Source organism: Chlamydotis macqueenii, chromosome 1 (assembly GCF_036417535.1).
Source record: "Chlamydotis macqueenii isolate bChlMac1 chromosome 1, bChlMac1.mat, whole genome shotgun sequence".
In the NCBI taxonomy this organism is placed as follows: Eukaryota; Metazoa; Chordata; class Aves; order Otidiformes; family Otididae; genus Chlamydotis; species Chlamydotis macqueenii.
Genome location: NC_141556.1, coordinates 146,458,423 through 146,474,983, shown reverse-complemented (window position 1 = coordinate 146,474,983; position 16,561 = coordinate 146,458,423). Strand labels below are relative to the sequence as shown.

The following is a 16,561-nucleotide window of genomic DNA, read 5'->3' as shown; positions in this document are numbered from 1 at the left end:
TAATGCTAAAAACAGTCACTATTTCTTCGTATAGTGAGCTACATTTCAGGTTTTCATATAAGCAAAAGCACAGATTTTAGTGGATTTATTACTTGGGCATTTAAAGTGGCTGATTCTTTTTGCATCTGTACAGCTGGCATAGGGTTTAACTACTTCAGTTGTTTTCCCTGCATGTGCAATTATTAACATCATCCAAATTTATTTTTATCATAGAGACATGCTAACATACATCTGTCTAAAACTCAATTCAGCCTTACCTGTATGTAGTGATGGCTCCTCTGAAATATATAAAATGCTATAATAAGCTCTCCATCTATTCTTGTTCTATAGAACAAGGGGCAATGATTTTAAACTAAAAGAGGATGGATTTAGACTATACATAAGGAAAAAAAATTTCCAGTGAGGGTGGTGGAACACTGGAACAGGTTGCCCAGAGAGATGGTGGATGCCCCACCCCTGGAAACATTCAAGGCCAGGTTGGATGGGGCTCTGAACAACCTGATCTGGTTGGAGATGTCCCTGCTACTTGCAGGGGGGTTGGACTAGGTGGCCTTTAAAGGTCCCTTCCAACCCAAACTATTCTGTGATTCTATGATTCTATGATTCTATTTCTGCAGAACCCAAATGCAGTGACTGTTCGCTGAACATCCCAAGAACTGATTTTCTGCAAATGCATAAAATCTGATGACTTATGCACTGACTTGTTCATAATTTTTTTTTTTTCACACTGGGGCTGTTGTGTGGTTTCCATGATGCTGTAAATCACGATTAAAGACATAAAAAAGATTGTCGCCCAAGATCCATTTTAAGCCAAGTGAAACATAATACAATGTAAAATTTACATCATTTTCTTGATTAACCCTGATGAACCTTCAGTCATTATCCATTATAGTAAGAGTGAATTGGAAATGTTGCTTTGTTAATAAAATATGTATAGACATTTTCATGAGTCATAGATTTGATGGTTACTAACAGCTGACACATTCACAATGAAATACTGTACTTTGGCTTTGCATGCAAGTACAATACTACATAAAGCTGCAGTCCTCTGTCCTGTACTTCAGTGCTGTATTTTGGTGCCTTTTGGACATCAGATAACTTTGAATGTTGATCTAAAATCCAGTGCACAGAATATAAATACAGGCAAGAGTTTTCACAACCTTTACATTTAGGTACTGAATCTGTGCGTGCCTCTCCCTCACATTTCGTAGGGATTGTTAGTGGCGCCAAAATCCTTTAGCAACTTAAATTAAAACTATGTATCTTTGTCATCCATGGAAGTCTGTAAAGTTTTGCTCCTTTTGCTACTGGGCCAGGAATGTTTTTTTTTAATAGACACTGCTATTATCTCTGTAGTAGCAAAGTGCTCTTAGATCTGGCCTTAATGATTCATTACAGTCTTTGCTTTTGCTGCTTTAAGTCAAGTTGCACCAGGGTGAATTGTATGATTCTTCTACCAGTTACAGAACTTTCAGCATACTTCTCAATCCTGCAATTAGCTGCAATTAACTGTGGGTAGATGGATGTCGTGGTTTTGTTAGTAAGGGGGGGCCTAAGGTGGTAGCTTCTGTAGGAAACTGCTAGAAATCGCTCCCCTTTCTTCAGTGGACTCGGCCGGGCCTAGGGCGGACCTGCTGCTGGCCAAGGCCGAGCCGATTGGTAGCAGAATGTCTCGTGATAACGCCTCTGCGATAACGTATTTAAGAATGGGAAAACAGAAAAAAAGAGAGAGGAGAGAAGATGTGAAGAAGCTGAGCGGGGGCAGAGGCGCAGAGGGGGAGGTGCAGGCCTCATGGGCCTTGCAGGCCTCACCCTCTGGCCTCTCGCCAGGCAGCCGACTGGGCCCGACTCGGTCCGGCCCAGCTGCAAGAAGTGGAGAGGAGATGAGAAGTGAATGAGATGTAAAAAGGATCCTGAGAGACATCTACCAGCCTGTTGTGAGGAACGGCTGCAGACGCCAAGGTCAGTTCAGAAGGAGGGGGAGGAGTAATGCGGCTCCTGGCCAAGATTCCCCTGCAGCCTGTGGTGACGACCATGGTGGAGCAGGTTGTCCCCCTGCAGCCCATGGAGGTCCACGGAGGAGCAGAGATCCACTTGGAGCCCGTGAAGGACCCCATACCGGGGGAGGTGGATGCCTGAAGGCAGCTGTGGCCCGTGGAGGGCCCGCTGGGACAGCTGTTCTGGAGAGACTGCACCCGTGGAAGAGATGACCCACGCCGGAGCAGTTCCACAAAGGACTGTGGCCTGTGGGAGGGACCCCACAATGGAGCAGGGGAGGAATGTGAGGAGTTCTTCCCCCGACCATGAAGCAGCGGCGTAAAACAACATATGATGAACTGACTGCAACCCCCATTCCCTCTTCCCCCCTGTGCCGCTCGGGGGGGGAAGGTAGTAGAGATAATGTTAAGCTTGGGAAGAGGGAGGGGTGGATGGAGGTTATCTTGTTCCCTGTCTCATTACCCTGCTGTTTGTAGTAATAAATGAATAGTTTTCCCCAAGTCGAGTCTGTTTTGCCCGTGACGGTAACTTTAAGGATTTCTCCCTGTCCTTATCTCAAACCTCGAGCCGTTTTTCCTTATATTTTCTCTCCCTGTTCTCTCGGAAGGTGGGGGGAGTGAGAGAGAGACTGCGTAGTCTGGTCCGATCGGGGCTGAACTACGACAATGGATCGCTGTTCAGAGCCCTATGGAAAGGAGAGGCTATTTAAGCTGCTAGAGAAAAATGGGAGCAAGGAGGTGTTGTTTTTTTTTTCTGAAAAAGACCTTTTTTCAAGAAAAAAAATCATAGAGGCAAAACATAATTTTTCGCTATTTTCAGGATATTTGTTTTCAATTTTTTACTACTGAAACCAGCACTGAAGATCTTTATTGACTCAAATCCATTTTTGAGCAAACACATCAATAAGAAACTGAACAAACATTTTTAATAAAGTATTAAAAAATTGCTGCAAAATGTCAAATTGATTTTAAAAGGCCAGATTTTTTTTTTTATTACATTTACATTATCCGGAACATCTCTAGAAATCATGCAATGATAGGAGTAAATTCAGTTTATTGCAAGATTCAGTCTGTAAACTCTTCAGGACACACCCTAAGACTATATGAATAGTTTGCCTGTGTGTGCACATCCTCTGCAGAGATGAGCCGGATGGCTGATCAAAAAAAAAAAAAACCCCATATCATTTTTGAGTAATTGTGACTGTAAAGAGCCCAAAGAAGAAGTTTCAAGAAAAAAAAAAAACAAAACCACACAGGCTTGGCAGATGATGACTGGAACAGTTTCCTGAGTATAAGGATGCCATGGAAAGCAGAAATCATTGTGGAGAAAAAGAGACAAGTGGGGCGTTGTGTCTGACATCTCTGGCAGGGAAGCAGTGTAAGAAGAAACTGGATCAGATACTGGCATCACCCAGTTAGGTAAGACCTGGCGTAGCAGTCCAGGGAATTTGTCAGCGTTAGGTTAGGCAGAAAAAAAAGATTCCTTATTGATCCCCTTGGCTGTTCTGTTTTTGAATTGCAACATAAAAATAACATTAACAAAATCAAATGAAAGGGCTTCACCACGCTTTGTCTGGTTTGTGCACTTAAGTCTTGGTCTTTTTTTTTCTCTCCGCCTGGAAAATATGGATGAGGATACAAAAGGAATACTTCCCTCTATTGCATCTGCATTATCTGTTTCTCGACAGCGAAGATCTCCACTTAATTTCTGGAGGTTTTATATATAATTTGGGATTGTGGAGAAAAAGAAACACTCGTTCCAGATGTAAGATTATTAATAATGGTGCATTTGTAACTTGTGAATATACTTTCAAACAGTATATTGTTAAAGCAGTACAAAATTAAAAGTAATAGTAATGTTCTCTTTCTAGATTGGCTCAGTGTCATTAGATCTTTGCCTATTTTAGGTATTTTTTCTAGAAGTTTTAGAGTCATAAAAAGAGAGCACCAGCATTTTATATAAAAAAGAAAATAGTAAGGCATTGAATATAGAATTGCTCATTTATACCGAATGGTGAATTTTTGGATATCTGTGTATACTGTAGGTATGGACTGGTGGATTTTTATAATGTGATTAAGTTATTTTTCCTGAAATTAAAATAAAAGAATTAGAATTATATCTCAATTTCTATCATTGGGTAAAACTTCACTGAGGGAAGAAAATGTGCATGTTTTATCTGTAACAGTGCTGGAAGAGGTGCTTTTGTACAAGCAGATGTTGAACTAAATTAGATTTTTTTTTAATGTTCCTCTGTTGTCATGTTTACTGCTCTGACTCAACAACCTGGATCCCAGTCTCAACCACAGCCCTGGGTTTCCTCCGTATTTCACTACATATTTAAAATTCAGTCAAGTTGCCTGTAAAGCACTCTCATTTTGCGAACGTCAGATGTGAGTGCCTATAAAGTAATAACCGCACCCACATTTCGTCTTTCCGCGGTTCCTTCCGGTTGCCCAGCCTGAGTCCTCGGAAGACCTGCCTTGGACGCTCAGGTGCTGATTTTGCAGCTGTGATCTGTATATGTGCATTCGTTTGGTGGATGCGATGTATCTGCCTCTGAAAATATTGCTCCCCATTTTGGACTGGGAATTTCCAGGCAGATAATTAAAGCAATCTCGCACCTTCTAGCCTGCACCTGCCACCGCGCGAGCGGCCAGCCCAGCTCCGCTCTCCCTGATCATATTCGTGTTTGGACGGCAGTGTTTCATGGTTAATACAAATCATAAACAGGCTGTAAAAGCTGAAGTGGCAATGAATCCTAGCTTTAAAATTGCTGGAAGCTAAAGTTTTAAAACTGATACTGCAAAGTGAAAAATGAAATTTAACCGGGCATTTTGGTGAAGGAAAAATAATTTATTGGATGTAAGATGAAAAGCTGTGAGAGTAAACATCAATCTCATCTCAGACAGATGTCATTGATTGATGTTTGCTCTGCACTGCTGCCTGGAGGTAAACTCTTTGAAATAGCAAAGTAGGTACTTTATCTGTCTGTGGATAGGAGCACAGTTTGTTAAGTTACTGCTTTTTTGAGACCCTGCTACATCTTTATGTTCAATCAAAGTGAAAACAGTAAATCAGAGTAATTGCTTTACCCCACGGCATTCCTATTTGTAAATGGGGAAAAATACTGTAGAAATACTCAAATTAACTTCTGCTGTTTAAGCTAGATAAAAAGTCTAAAAAAAGTCAGTTGCAACCTAGGAAGGCATTTTATTGATTATGCCACTTTTTCATCAAAGGCAGCCCCTTTGTTATAATTGAACTGATAGTTCAGATGTCATTAGGGAAAACATTTAATGCTGGAAAATGTAAGGTTGCCCTCTCTAAGAGCTCCCCGTAACCCCTTATCAATTAGTTCCCAATCAGGCATTGTTTATGCTTAGCTGAAAATGGAACCAGTACCAAGAAATTGGCCAGGGAAAACCATGGACATGAACAGTGCAATAGAAAACAGGCATTAAATGATAGCACTTCCATGTTGAGCGCAGCAATTCAGCAAGCAAAATAACCTGAATTGTTGTAATTAAATTGTCAGAATTAAGACTGTTTTCTAAAAATGTTTGAGGCTATTGCCTTTACAAGGTCCCAGTCTGGTTAGTCCTTTTGTGTTTGGAAATATTGCAGAGACACAGGAATGATGGCACATTTGAATTCAGAATCCAGATTCCATTCTGAATTCAGTTTCTTAATCACTGTCCTGCATCAGGCTTGGACTGTTTTTTTTTTTTGTTGTGTCGTATAAGTTTTTCCCTGGAGTTACACTATTTTGCTACTTTGGTCTAAATGTGGTAATTCAGGGGAGAATTAGACTATTAAATATTTAAGCAAATGTCCTCAGTTCAGCCTGAAATTTAGTATATTGAGTTGTGTGTCAGATTACAATTTGTGGGGAAATGTTGAGAATAATCAGTAAACCATTTTAAAATTTATTTTCTTGAAATATTGCCTATTCTTTGTGGTTTTGAAGCAGTTCCAACTTTGTTCATGGTTCAGAAATGACCGTGTGCTAAAATTTAATTTCAGAGATGTATGTGTCCTCACAGAAAACTTGTTCACGGGTCCAGTTTTATTCTTGAAATGCAGGTATCTTGTAGTTGCTTATGGTGTGGGTTGTGTTTTGGGGTTTTTTTGTTTGTTTGTTTGAAACATGATCAGCTCTGTTCCTGCAGACCAGGAGATCTTCAGGGACTGCACCTGGCAGCCTGGGAATGGTATCACTTCCGTGACGCTGGGAGCGGCTGTTGTGGTCTGACGGCATTTTGTGTGGAGCCTCTTAATCTGATCATGGAAGAAGGGTCAATTTGGGCACAAATGAGGAAGTTGACAAAAATGGGGGAAATAAGCTCAGCTTTTGCAAATGGCACTTAGGGCTTTCCTTGCAAAAGCCTGCCAGGAGCCCGCGGGAACAGTGATTTTGCCAGGTTAAGAAATCAGTGCATGTTAGTGTGAGGTGTCCGCTTAGCTTTTGTTATTAATGTGTCTAGATTTCAGGTTTTGAAAATTTTGTGCGAAGTGGCTCAGGTAGCTGCTGAGGTGAAGGAGATCAACCTCTTGGGTCAAAAACATTAACTGCAAATAAACAAGCTACTCCCGCTAAATCTATATCAAAGTATTTGTGCGTGGGAGGTAGAACGAAGGTGGACAGGGGCAAGTATTGCAAAGCCCTCACCATTCAGAGCATAATGAACTAAATCTTTGGACTGGAAAATTATATTGGAAGGTCTGGAAAGGCAAAGGCAAGATTGCAGGGTACTCTAAATTATGATGAGTTCAGTGATTGTTGCCAGGTGTGTGTATACGTGTGGTGATGCCTTCCTCTGTTGTGCTGGTGGGGCAGCCTGAGTCACTGCCCCCTTCCTGTGCCAGAAAATAAAGTGAAGCAAGGCAAGGGGAGCACCAGCGACTTCACCTTCAATTTACCTACCCGCGTCTTTAACAGCCTCAAAGATGCCCGCTGTTACGAGGGTGGTGACCCCGTAGCAAAATAATGGTATCCTTCCTGAAGATCCCTTGATGATGTGGCAATTTAGTGGTTTCCGGAAAGGTCAAGCAGCATCATTAACGCACACCATACGTCTGTGAAGGTGTGTAATTCCTCAGTGAAGGTGCAGTGCTTTAGTCTATGGGCAAGGACATCTTTCTCTGAATGCAAAACTTGGGCGTTCCCTAAAACTGAAGGACACAAGAATATGTTGGTGCATTGTCTCCACCCAGTTCATCATGGAGATTAGATCTTTGTATTTAGTTGTTGCAAGTAGTGATGTCTGAGGGAGGTAAATTGAGTCAGAAATAGTGTGCTTTCAAAAAAAAAAAAGAAATAAAAGGAGACTCTTCAACACTTAAAACTTTAGGCTTTTTATATGATTGCTTTCAGCCTAGCCTGAGACTACATAATTTTTTGGACTTTGTAGGAGATTAAATCCAGTCCTAGGTTTTTCAGGTAAGGTTATTGCTCTGCTCCTAGGCTGTCCCCTGAGCCGTCTCTGTCTATTTCTAATTAAGGGCTGAAGGAAGCGGTTTCTTCTCATGTCAGGAGTAGCGTGAAGAAAGCTATGAACATTTCTGTCGATACTGTGGGGAGACTGGTGCTGCAGTTGCCCGCCCATCAGGCACCGGCATGCCTGGGCTCTCCTCTTCAGGCCGATCTCATGGGGAGAGATCAGCTCACCTAGCGCACAACCAGTGAGTGGGTAGCCATCAAGGCAATCTTCCAAAAGTTATCACAACAAATCAAAATGTACTAAACATACCTACTATGAGAAGTTTGGCAATCCATTGGAATTCTGATCTACGAAACACCCGAGAGTAAAATTATTCAGAAAAGAAGCAGAGAAGGTAGGGCTGCTGTGACCGTGTGGTGGTGATGGCGTGCTGAAAGCGCTTTGAGTCTGAGACACCGGTAGTTAGACATAATTCATTGGTAAGTCCAGTATGTCTTTTGGCAGATCCTAGGGCTGAGATAAATCAAAGTGTGGTTTTAAAGCAGTGTGCTAAATCTGAGATACAGTGTAATTTTTATAATACAACATTTATTCATATATAACTTTTGCAAGTGTTTGACTTGTTACTCATGCTTCGGTTCATGTCCTTTAAGCATGAATTTGAAACAGATGCAGCATTTTAAAAATAACAATATACCATTTAAAAGCTATGTAAATTCATTCTTTTGGAGTTTGACCTACACGAAGCAAGTATAAATGACACCGATTTTTGAGAGACAAATGGTTGCATGTTCTTTGGTTTCCAAGTCTTGCAAAACTCCTTCAACATTTTAGCCCATTCTAGGAAAACTCTTCATCAATAAACTTCATCAATATGCGAGTGCGTGTATAACACATATATATACATACCTCACCCACATACACACACATGCCCCAGTGAAGAAAAAATCTTGAGATTTTAATGAACTTGTTCTTCAAGGCTTAGCTATGGAAAAGACACACGTTATAAATGATTAAAAATGTACAAGTACATTTAGGATGGTTTTAAATGACAAATTAAAAAAAAAAGAAAAGGAAAAAAAATATTAAAAAGAATAATTTTCCGTTAACTGAAGTGTTTATGATAAAGACAGCTATAGCAGTTGGCAGCATTCTGCTCAGACCAAAATAAATAAATACATGTGGTGACATACATTCAAGGAAATGTGATTGTTGCAGTGTTCATGCAAATAAGGAGCAGCCTCGCAAATGCCAGAGATTTTGCCATCTGGTATTACCAAAAGAACACAACTCTCAACTTGCAGCTCTTCCTGACTTTCTGTTTATAGGTGGCATATTAGGCATTGTCACATGGTTTTGCCATTCCCATAATAATTCTAAATTATTGCAGGTTGTGCATGGAATTGCCAACAGTGGACTTCTCATTCAGGAAGGGCGTTCAGAGATCTGGAGAGCTGTATGTCTCCATCAAATATGTTTCCATCAAATAAAGGCATAAAAATGTCCTTCCACTTTATGAGTATCACACCAGTGCATTTTTAAATTTGCATGAGGCCTAGTGAAGAATGTTGTGCTTGTTTACTTCCTAGAAACCGGGTAGAGATCAGGATTATAATTAATCTTAGGGGAGCTGCCCATCTCTGTCTCACTGCAGACTGGAGTCCAAATGCAAAGTATCTCAAAGAGTCAAGAGACTCTGAATGGGAAAACGTGGCTGAGGATGCAGTTGCGGATCCCTGCAACTCCAGGAAAACCCAGCCCAACAGTGATTATTCAGGGTGGCAGAAAGTCTACTTTAGACACAGAGGTTGTTGTTACTGATGGGAGTCTGCTCAGAGAGCATGACGTAGTAAGCGAGGACCATTGCTCATGTAGCAGTAAGTGACAACTGCTCTGCCTCTGGCCTCAGCAGCATCTGCAGTGGCTGATCTCTGCTCACAGAGACCCCACAGGAAGGCCCTTGCTCTCCCCTTCTTCCTGGGGGAAGGCATTTTCCATGCCCAAAACTCTACCCCTACGATTGCTTCTTCATGACACTGCTTTTCAAAGAGAGGGTGTTGGTGTGAATAACATGCATTGCTCATGAAAAATACAGGATAAAACAACAAAAAAAAAGCTGTAAGTGGACTAAACAAACTGGTGGTTGGAAGTTGTCTCCAACCTGCTGTACTGAAACCCTGCATTTCACAATAAACTGCCGAGTCTGAGAGCCCCACTCAGCGTCTGATATCTGCCCTTAGATGCCCTCATACCCATCAGAAGGATACTTGGCCCTCAAGTCCAAGCTAACAGCATTAACAAGTAAATACCAGCGTTCATATCCATTTGGTGAGTGCTAAGGCATTGTTTTTTAAATATGAACAGCATCTACCATATCCTATGTATTTTCAGCTCTCTCAAGTCTGGAATTAGAATCAGATAGCTGTTGGCCTTTTTGCTGCCTTGCCTGAGGCGTACTAGGTAACGTCACGTGGGTAGCCGATGCAACATATGCTTTGCTAACTGGGAAGCTGGTTAGTGAGACAACCTTTTTTTTTTTTTTTATTAACACATGGTGCACTTAAATGACATTAATATATATTTCCACTTTACGGATTTACAGTGCCAGAAGAAAGGCATTAGCTGAGTTAAGCAAAATAGGCAATCAGCATACTCGTCACAGTGTCCTGAAATAACATTCAAAGCTTATTAGACACATTGGTTTCCTTTGTGAGGCGAGTAAAACATAACAGACTGACATGTGCAAACCGGTGTTATTGTCGGGGAAATTTGGGGAAAACATTTTCTAGTTTATATTGTCATGCATTAAATTAGAATTCTGAAAAAAAAGTTAATTTTTATTCTGGATGTCTATATGGAGACAGACTAGTTCATTTCTAAAAATTAATACTGTCGTGTAATGCAGTGGTTTTGTTCTCTCCAAGAACACTCTACCAGCCATACATACACTGTCGTGCCAGTATTCATTTATTTAGGCTGTGAAGTTGTGATAGTGTCAAATCCATCAGAGAGAGGAATTGTTTCAGTAGTAGTTTCACCACTTGGCTGATTAACAGAGATCAGAAGAAGCAGCCTAACTGTGGAAACCACTACAGCATGTAGTTTTAACAGCTCTTTAGGGAGCTAGTTAATGAAAGAATCACTACAGAAACACATCCGTGTGAAAAAAGGAGCATTCTCATACAACACTCAGAGGATATGTCATAAGTGGAAATATGTTCATAATTTCTATTTACTCATAGCTGTAATTACCATCTGCCTTAAGAGTACTTTCAGTCTTTGTCAAAGTTGCTTAGATATTTCCTTTGTCACATTTCAAGCAGAGAAGTTCTGCACAGACTAGATCCTGCGCTGTGATTTCTTTTTTCTTCTTCTGTAAGAATTTAATTATCTGTTCTCTGTATGAAGAAAGCACCAGCATTCCCAGAGACCTGAGCCTCCCCAGCCTGCTTGGACTGGCATTCATCTGATTCATCTTCTTGCTTATTTTTGCCATCTGTCTGCAAAACAGAGTTCTTCACTTTTAAATTCATGCTGGTTTATATGTTGTCCGATAATTTTTAACTCTTAAAAAGCTGTTCCTCTTTTTGCTGCAGTGTCTACGAGCCGGATAGAAACGTGCTGCGAAGGAAAGAATGGGAGAGGAGAAATCAGGAGGCTCAGCAGGAGGACAGCACATTTAACACAAGTTACTCCCTCTTCAGCGAACCGTACAAGGTAGATGCTTCCCAGCTGGGTGGCTCTTTATTTATTTATTTACACCACAGTACAAAACCGCAGCCTGCAGAAGGTATTGTCCAGGTTTCAGCACCTTCCCACAAGTGCTAGCCTCACAATTTGCAAAGAACATTTACAGTTCTTTGAGAATTGGATTTTTATATATATATATATATATAAAAATATATATGAAAGCCTCTTATAATGTTCAGCAGCACACAAGAGTGAAATAAATTAGAAATGTCGTAACGATATTTGAGATGGAATTAAAGCTGGGAGGTGAAGGTGACGGTGCCCTGTTTTTGCAACACTTAGAAGAAAACAATTGTGTTAGAATTGTGTGTGAAGGTCAAGCGATACAGTAAACATTGTGCTCTGACCAAGGTTAATGCAATGAAATATCTTGGTGTTTGCTTTTTTTTTTTTTCTATAAGCATTGCCAACAATATTTGTCTGCTAGACATGTTTTACCCTCACCAAAGGCAGAAGTAATTTATGAGTCTCAACTCCCTGTTTTATCCCTTATGGTAACAGTAGTGTGATGAGGCACAACCGTCTCTTCTCACCTCCTGTTCAAAGGGTCAGGCAGGATCTTCTGCACTTAACTGCTGCCTCCAGAAGCCTACAAACCAAACCCTTGCAAACATGACCAGAGAGCAGTATCTCAGGGGGCTGCTCCTCTCTCCCAGCTAACCTAGCAACTTTGCCTCAAAGCATCCAAGCGTCATTGTGTATTGTCTACTGTGCCCTTCCAGTTATGCCCAAGTTACTGTTACAGCCACCCCATTGTGAAGCCTTTCGCTCCACGCAGCACCACTTTTCCTTGATGCTTTGGGTGCTTTAGTGCCTCTTTCGAGGAGTCCTACTTGGGACCTGGCACTTGACTTCTGCACCTGTCTTTTATGCTTCCGTGTTTCTGCCTGTGCTCCAGGGTCAGCTTTTAGCTTGCTGTTCTTCCAGATTGTTCTTTGTTTCTAGTCCCTAATAAAAAAGAAAGATCTACCACTTCCAAACCATGTCCCTTGATGGAAGACAGCTCTGTCTGCCTTGAAGCTGACCTCCAGCTGCCCAGATTTCAGATTCATTACAAAGGCATTTAGAAACCATGGCAAATGTCTTGAACTCCTCAAGGCTCTACTTCAAAAAGTCTTTAGTGAGATCAGTCAAGGGCTAATCCATGGAAAAAAGCCTGAAAAGCTTAAGTCAACTGTGTCTTGGCATTTTGTGAAGGCTCTGCTGCAGTGGCGACTTCATAATTTTACATTTGGTAGGTCCAGTCAAACAGACCCCTCACAAAAATGACCTGTCCTTTTGCTGGGTCTCTTATACTATTTTGTCTGTGGTACCTGAAGTTGGTAATAGTGAAGCTCAAATTGCTTATAAAAGTAGTATACTTGGAATATTTTATGCACTTTGATTATTCCCTGTCTGCCAGCGTACTGACTGTCATGGCACAGACTTCATGTATCATGAACCAATAGTTTCTGAGCTACGATGTCTGAAGGCACCTCTATGCAACCACAGTATAATTCCATCAACTTTAATAGGAGTGGATGAAAAATCATTGCCATCTCTCAAAGCAGAGAGGATACCGAGTGGGTATCCTATGGGGAGATCAGAATAATGGCTCCATCCATACTTCTTATCTTTAAACACTGTGTCCCTATTTTGGACAAGTGTGTAAAGAAGGTGCTGCAGAAATACATCCTACAGCTGGCTTTGTCAAGGAAACATGGAGAAAGGCAAAGCCCAGGACAGTGATATAACTCACTCGCAGCTCTGTTGGTGTGACAGTCACAGCTGCTTGGGATCACCACTCAATCTGACGTATTGGACGTCAAAACTTCAGCAGTGGCATACTCTAAGTGTCATGTCTACACTGGCAATGGACCATTGGACTCTCTGAACTCATCCAAGCATTTGTGAAGCTTCAATGTGGGGGTGCAGAGCTGTAGCTTGGGCCTTTTGATCTTATCATGGAGAGAGGCTAACTGCAAAAGAGGACACCTTTCTGCGAAAGCAAAACTGAAACCCACTCATACTATCTTTAATGTTCAAGTTTTAGATGTTTCTAGAGGGGAATGAAGTTACAGCAGATATTCACTGCAAGCTCTGATTAAATTCCATATTCCTCTGCACAGCTTGAGAAACATGAGCTAAAGCCAAAGGATTTGCTATTCAGAAGGCCGTATCTGAAAATCAAAGACAGACTGGAAATCTCTTAAATCTTATGTCCTCTCTCACCTTGACATGTATCACTACTCCTGTAACATCAGATTTTCTGAAAAATCCTGACTCTTTGGGTTGCCCCTTATCCTGTTCAAAGTATCCATAGCAACCCTTTATGAAGGATTACAGGAAATCCAGTATATTTTACTTAAAATGTCTTTTACAGAGGGTGAAAAAGTAGGAAATCCATTCTGGATATTTCCTGGACAGAATACCTTGTCTCATTAACCATATCAGCATTTTTAATGGAGAAAAAAATTCTGATGGCCTTCCCTGCAACCATCAGGTTTACTTTTAGAAGTGTTGGATCTTGCAGTCTTCAAATGCATGGATTCATCTTGCATTGCAGAAGAGTATCAGAGCACTGCAAGTTAGAAATGCTTGCACAGGATGCTTTTCCTACTCACTCATTTTGTGATCATGTTTTCCCTGTTTGGATGATTAAATAATGCCAGCAGTATTTCAGAGCCAATAACAGGGCAAACTTACATCTAAAGCTCATAACAAGTTACCTCAGATCCCACCTTCTTCCCAAGAGGATGCAGGTGAACTCTTTTGGATGAGGTCAACTCAACACAAAATCTTCTCACTTCAAGTTGTCCCCAGTTTATCCAGAAAGAATAAGCAACACCAAACAATTGTCAGCATGTGTGCAGGAAGGGAAACCTCATACACGTGCTGGCTGAATCAGACTGAGTGCAGGTCCAAGGGCAGATCTCCCTCCATAGAGGGAAGCTGGAAAAGTATCTCTCTACAGGGTATCTACATAAGGTGGAGGATCCACTGGAATTGTAGAAGAGATCCAATTTTATTTGAAGGCTTACAAACAAAAATGATGTCAGTTTTCCAGAGTAACTGATGTTGCTACATCTTTCATATTTTTAATGTAACTTTAAGGAGGTCTTCTCTACTCCCTTTGCTTTCTTCTTTGTCCTCTTTCTGTTTTCCTCTAAAACAGAGAGTCTTGAGATGAAAACTTGGCCTTCTGAAGCCAGTGGGAGTTTTCCAATCCAGACCCCATGTCTGGAAGAGAGAAAGGAGACCACCACTAGCTCATTACTGTCTTCCTCTGAAGACATAAAGCAAAGAACATGACACATCTGAATCTTGGCAGAGTTCAGAAAAATCTCTGTTGCGTAAATGCTAATGATACGCCCTTTTGCTTGCAGTGGCTTTTCAAAGCAAGAGTTTTCAATCTTTTCTAGTATATTTTATTTGCTTGGTTTTTTTTCTTTATGGAGCTTCTCCCTTTTCAGTCAGGAAGTAAATGGATTGTTTTAAAGACAAAGATTAATCTTAGAGGGGAGGGAGGGTGGCTGTGTTCCCCCTGCTGCACACAGCAACCAGTGAGCAATGTGAAGTATATGGGGGGTTCTCTTCACCATTTTTTTTTAAGAGGACAGTGCCCTGGAGCAAACATCCTGTCAGAGTATTTTCAAAGAAGGACAAAACCATCTATAGTTTTCCCCTTGTCCCACAAGCAGTTTTTAAGTCCCTTCAGAGTATTTATTTGGCTTAGGCTGGTGAGTTCGTTCAATGCTTACACTGGTTGTTGTGTGTCTTTCCAGATGCCATGTGAAAACTTAGGCAAGCAGAGAAGGAAATTGGGAATGCAGTGTTTTCGTTCATGGCTGAAGGAGTTTGCATTGGGCTATAGGAAAAGTTTTATCATGGTCAGATTTAATCCAAACCATTCTGTGTAGCTGCAATAATAAATTTTCTAGTTTCCAGGTAATATACTTTAACTACAGCATGATACCAGTGATAGATTTCTTTTTTTATATACTCTAAGGCCCTTTATAGCTTTTCCAGTTCAGGGTAGATTTAAGATGTTGACAAGTGTCTTCAGAGACAATAAGGATTTTTGATTTCATCCCTCGACGCCACTGCTGAATAAGGCAGTGCTACTTCATTAAGTATTTCAGCAGAAGCATGCAGGGAATTTTGTTTTTATTACGTTGACTGTTGCAGAACACTTGATTTTTGTTTTGCAGACTAACAAGGGGGATGAGCTCTCAAGCCGCATCCAGAATACCCTGGGCAACTATGATGAAATGAAAGACTTGTTAACTGATCGATCAAACCAGAGCCACCTTGTTGGGGTTCCAAAACCTGGGGTTCCTCAGACGTCTCTACCCAAGCCCGATGAACATCTTATCGCAGACTCGAGACCGCCGCCTCCTCCTCCCATTTCCAGCACTGCTTCTTCCACACCAGCAGCCCTGCCTGCCCAGCAGAGCAAAAGCGCCACAATGGGTTGGCAGAAGACCGGGCACAATGCTGCTTCGGAGGGCCAGCAGAGAGCCAGCAAGCATGGGCACCGGGCAGTGGAGTCACACAAAGGTGACTTCAAACTGGCGAACCAAAAATCCAGTCTGGAGAAACTAAAACGCTATGCATCGAGTCCCACCTCCTCCTCCTCTTCCTCCAACACTGCCCAGCAAAGTTCACTGAGGGCCACACTAGGAGAAAATGTCAACAGAGTGCAGCAACCGGCAAAGCTCAGTTGTAGCTCGGAAGGAGGAGCTGAAGCGCAAGATAGGCCAGCAAAACACGGTGGTGGGCACTGCGTCCAAAACTTCCCACCCTCTCTCGCTTCGAAGCCCAGTCTGGTTCAGCAGAAACCGACAGCTTATGTAAGGCCAATGGATGGTCAAGACCAGGCTCCTGATGAGTCTCCAAAGTTGAAGATACCAGCAGAGACAACCAAGTCATATAGGGGAGTGCCTTCTAGCAAGTCTGATTCGGCCAGGACCAAGTCAAAGATAGCCAAGTTCAGCATTCCTAAGCAAGAAGAGGTAAGTGTTTTTATGCTTTTTATGACATCTCACCTTGGATAGATGATGGTGACTTAGAACTGCAAATTGCATCTGGCTCTTTACATATTTTTAATATATTAGTTTGCACGTTTAATTTTTTTTTCTAATAACGTTGATATACTGTATTGCAAATATCATCTTCACAGTAATGTAAAGAGATCTCAACAGTGAAATGCCCACTATCTTCAGGACTACAACGTCTCTTACAATGGCACTAATGGTATATATTATTTCACTGACGTTTTTTCCTTACTGTCCATGTACAAACTCTGGATATTTTTAATTTTTTTTTTTTTTTGCTAGGCTTGGGTGTTACTTCTAACTGTTCATATTTCATTGGCTTGTTTCTCTTTGGCA

General features: G+C 41.4%; 1 protein-coding gene across 1 annotated transcript in view; it reads left to right on the top strand.

The window, feature by feature from the left end:
* The window catches only part of AFF3 (ALF transcription elongation factor 3), a 328,958-nt gene that overhangs the window by 39,301 nt on the left and 273,096 nt on the right, over window positions 1-16,561 (top strand). Inside the window, exons 2-3 of the mRNA XM_086769428.1 lie at window positions 11,036-11,156; window positions 15,380-16,183. Of these exons, the coding sequence (XP_086625554.1) occupies window positions 11,036-11,156; window positions 15,380-16,183 (925 nt within the window). The remainder of the gene's footprint in view (window positions 1-11,035; window positions 11,157-15,379; window positions 16,184-16,561) is intronic.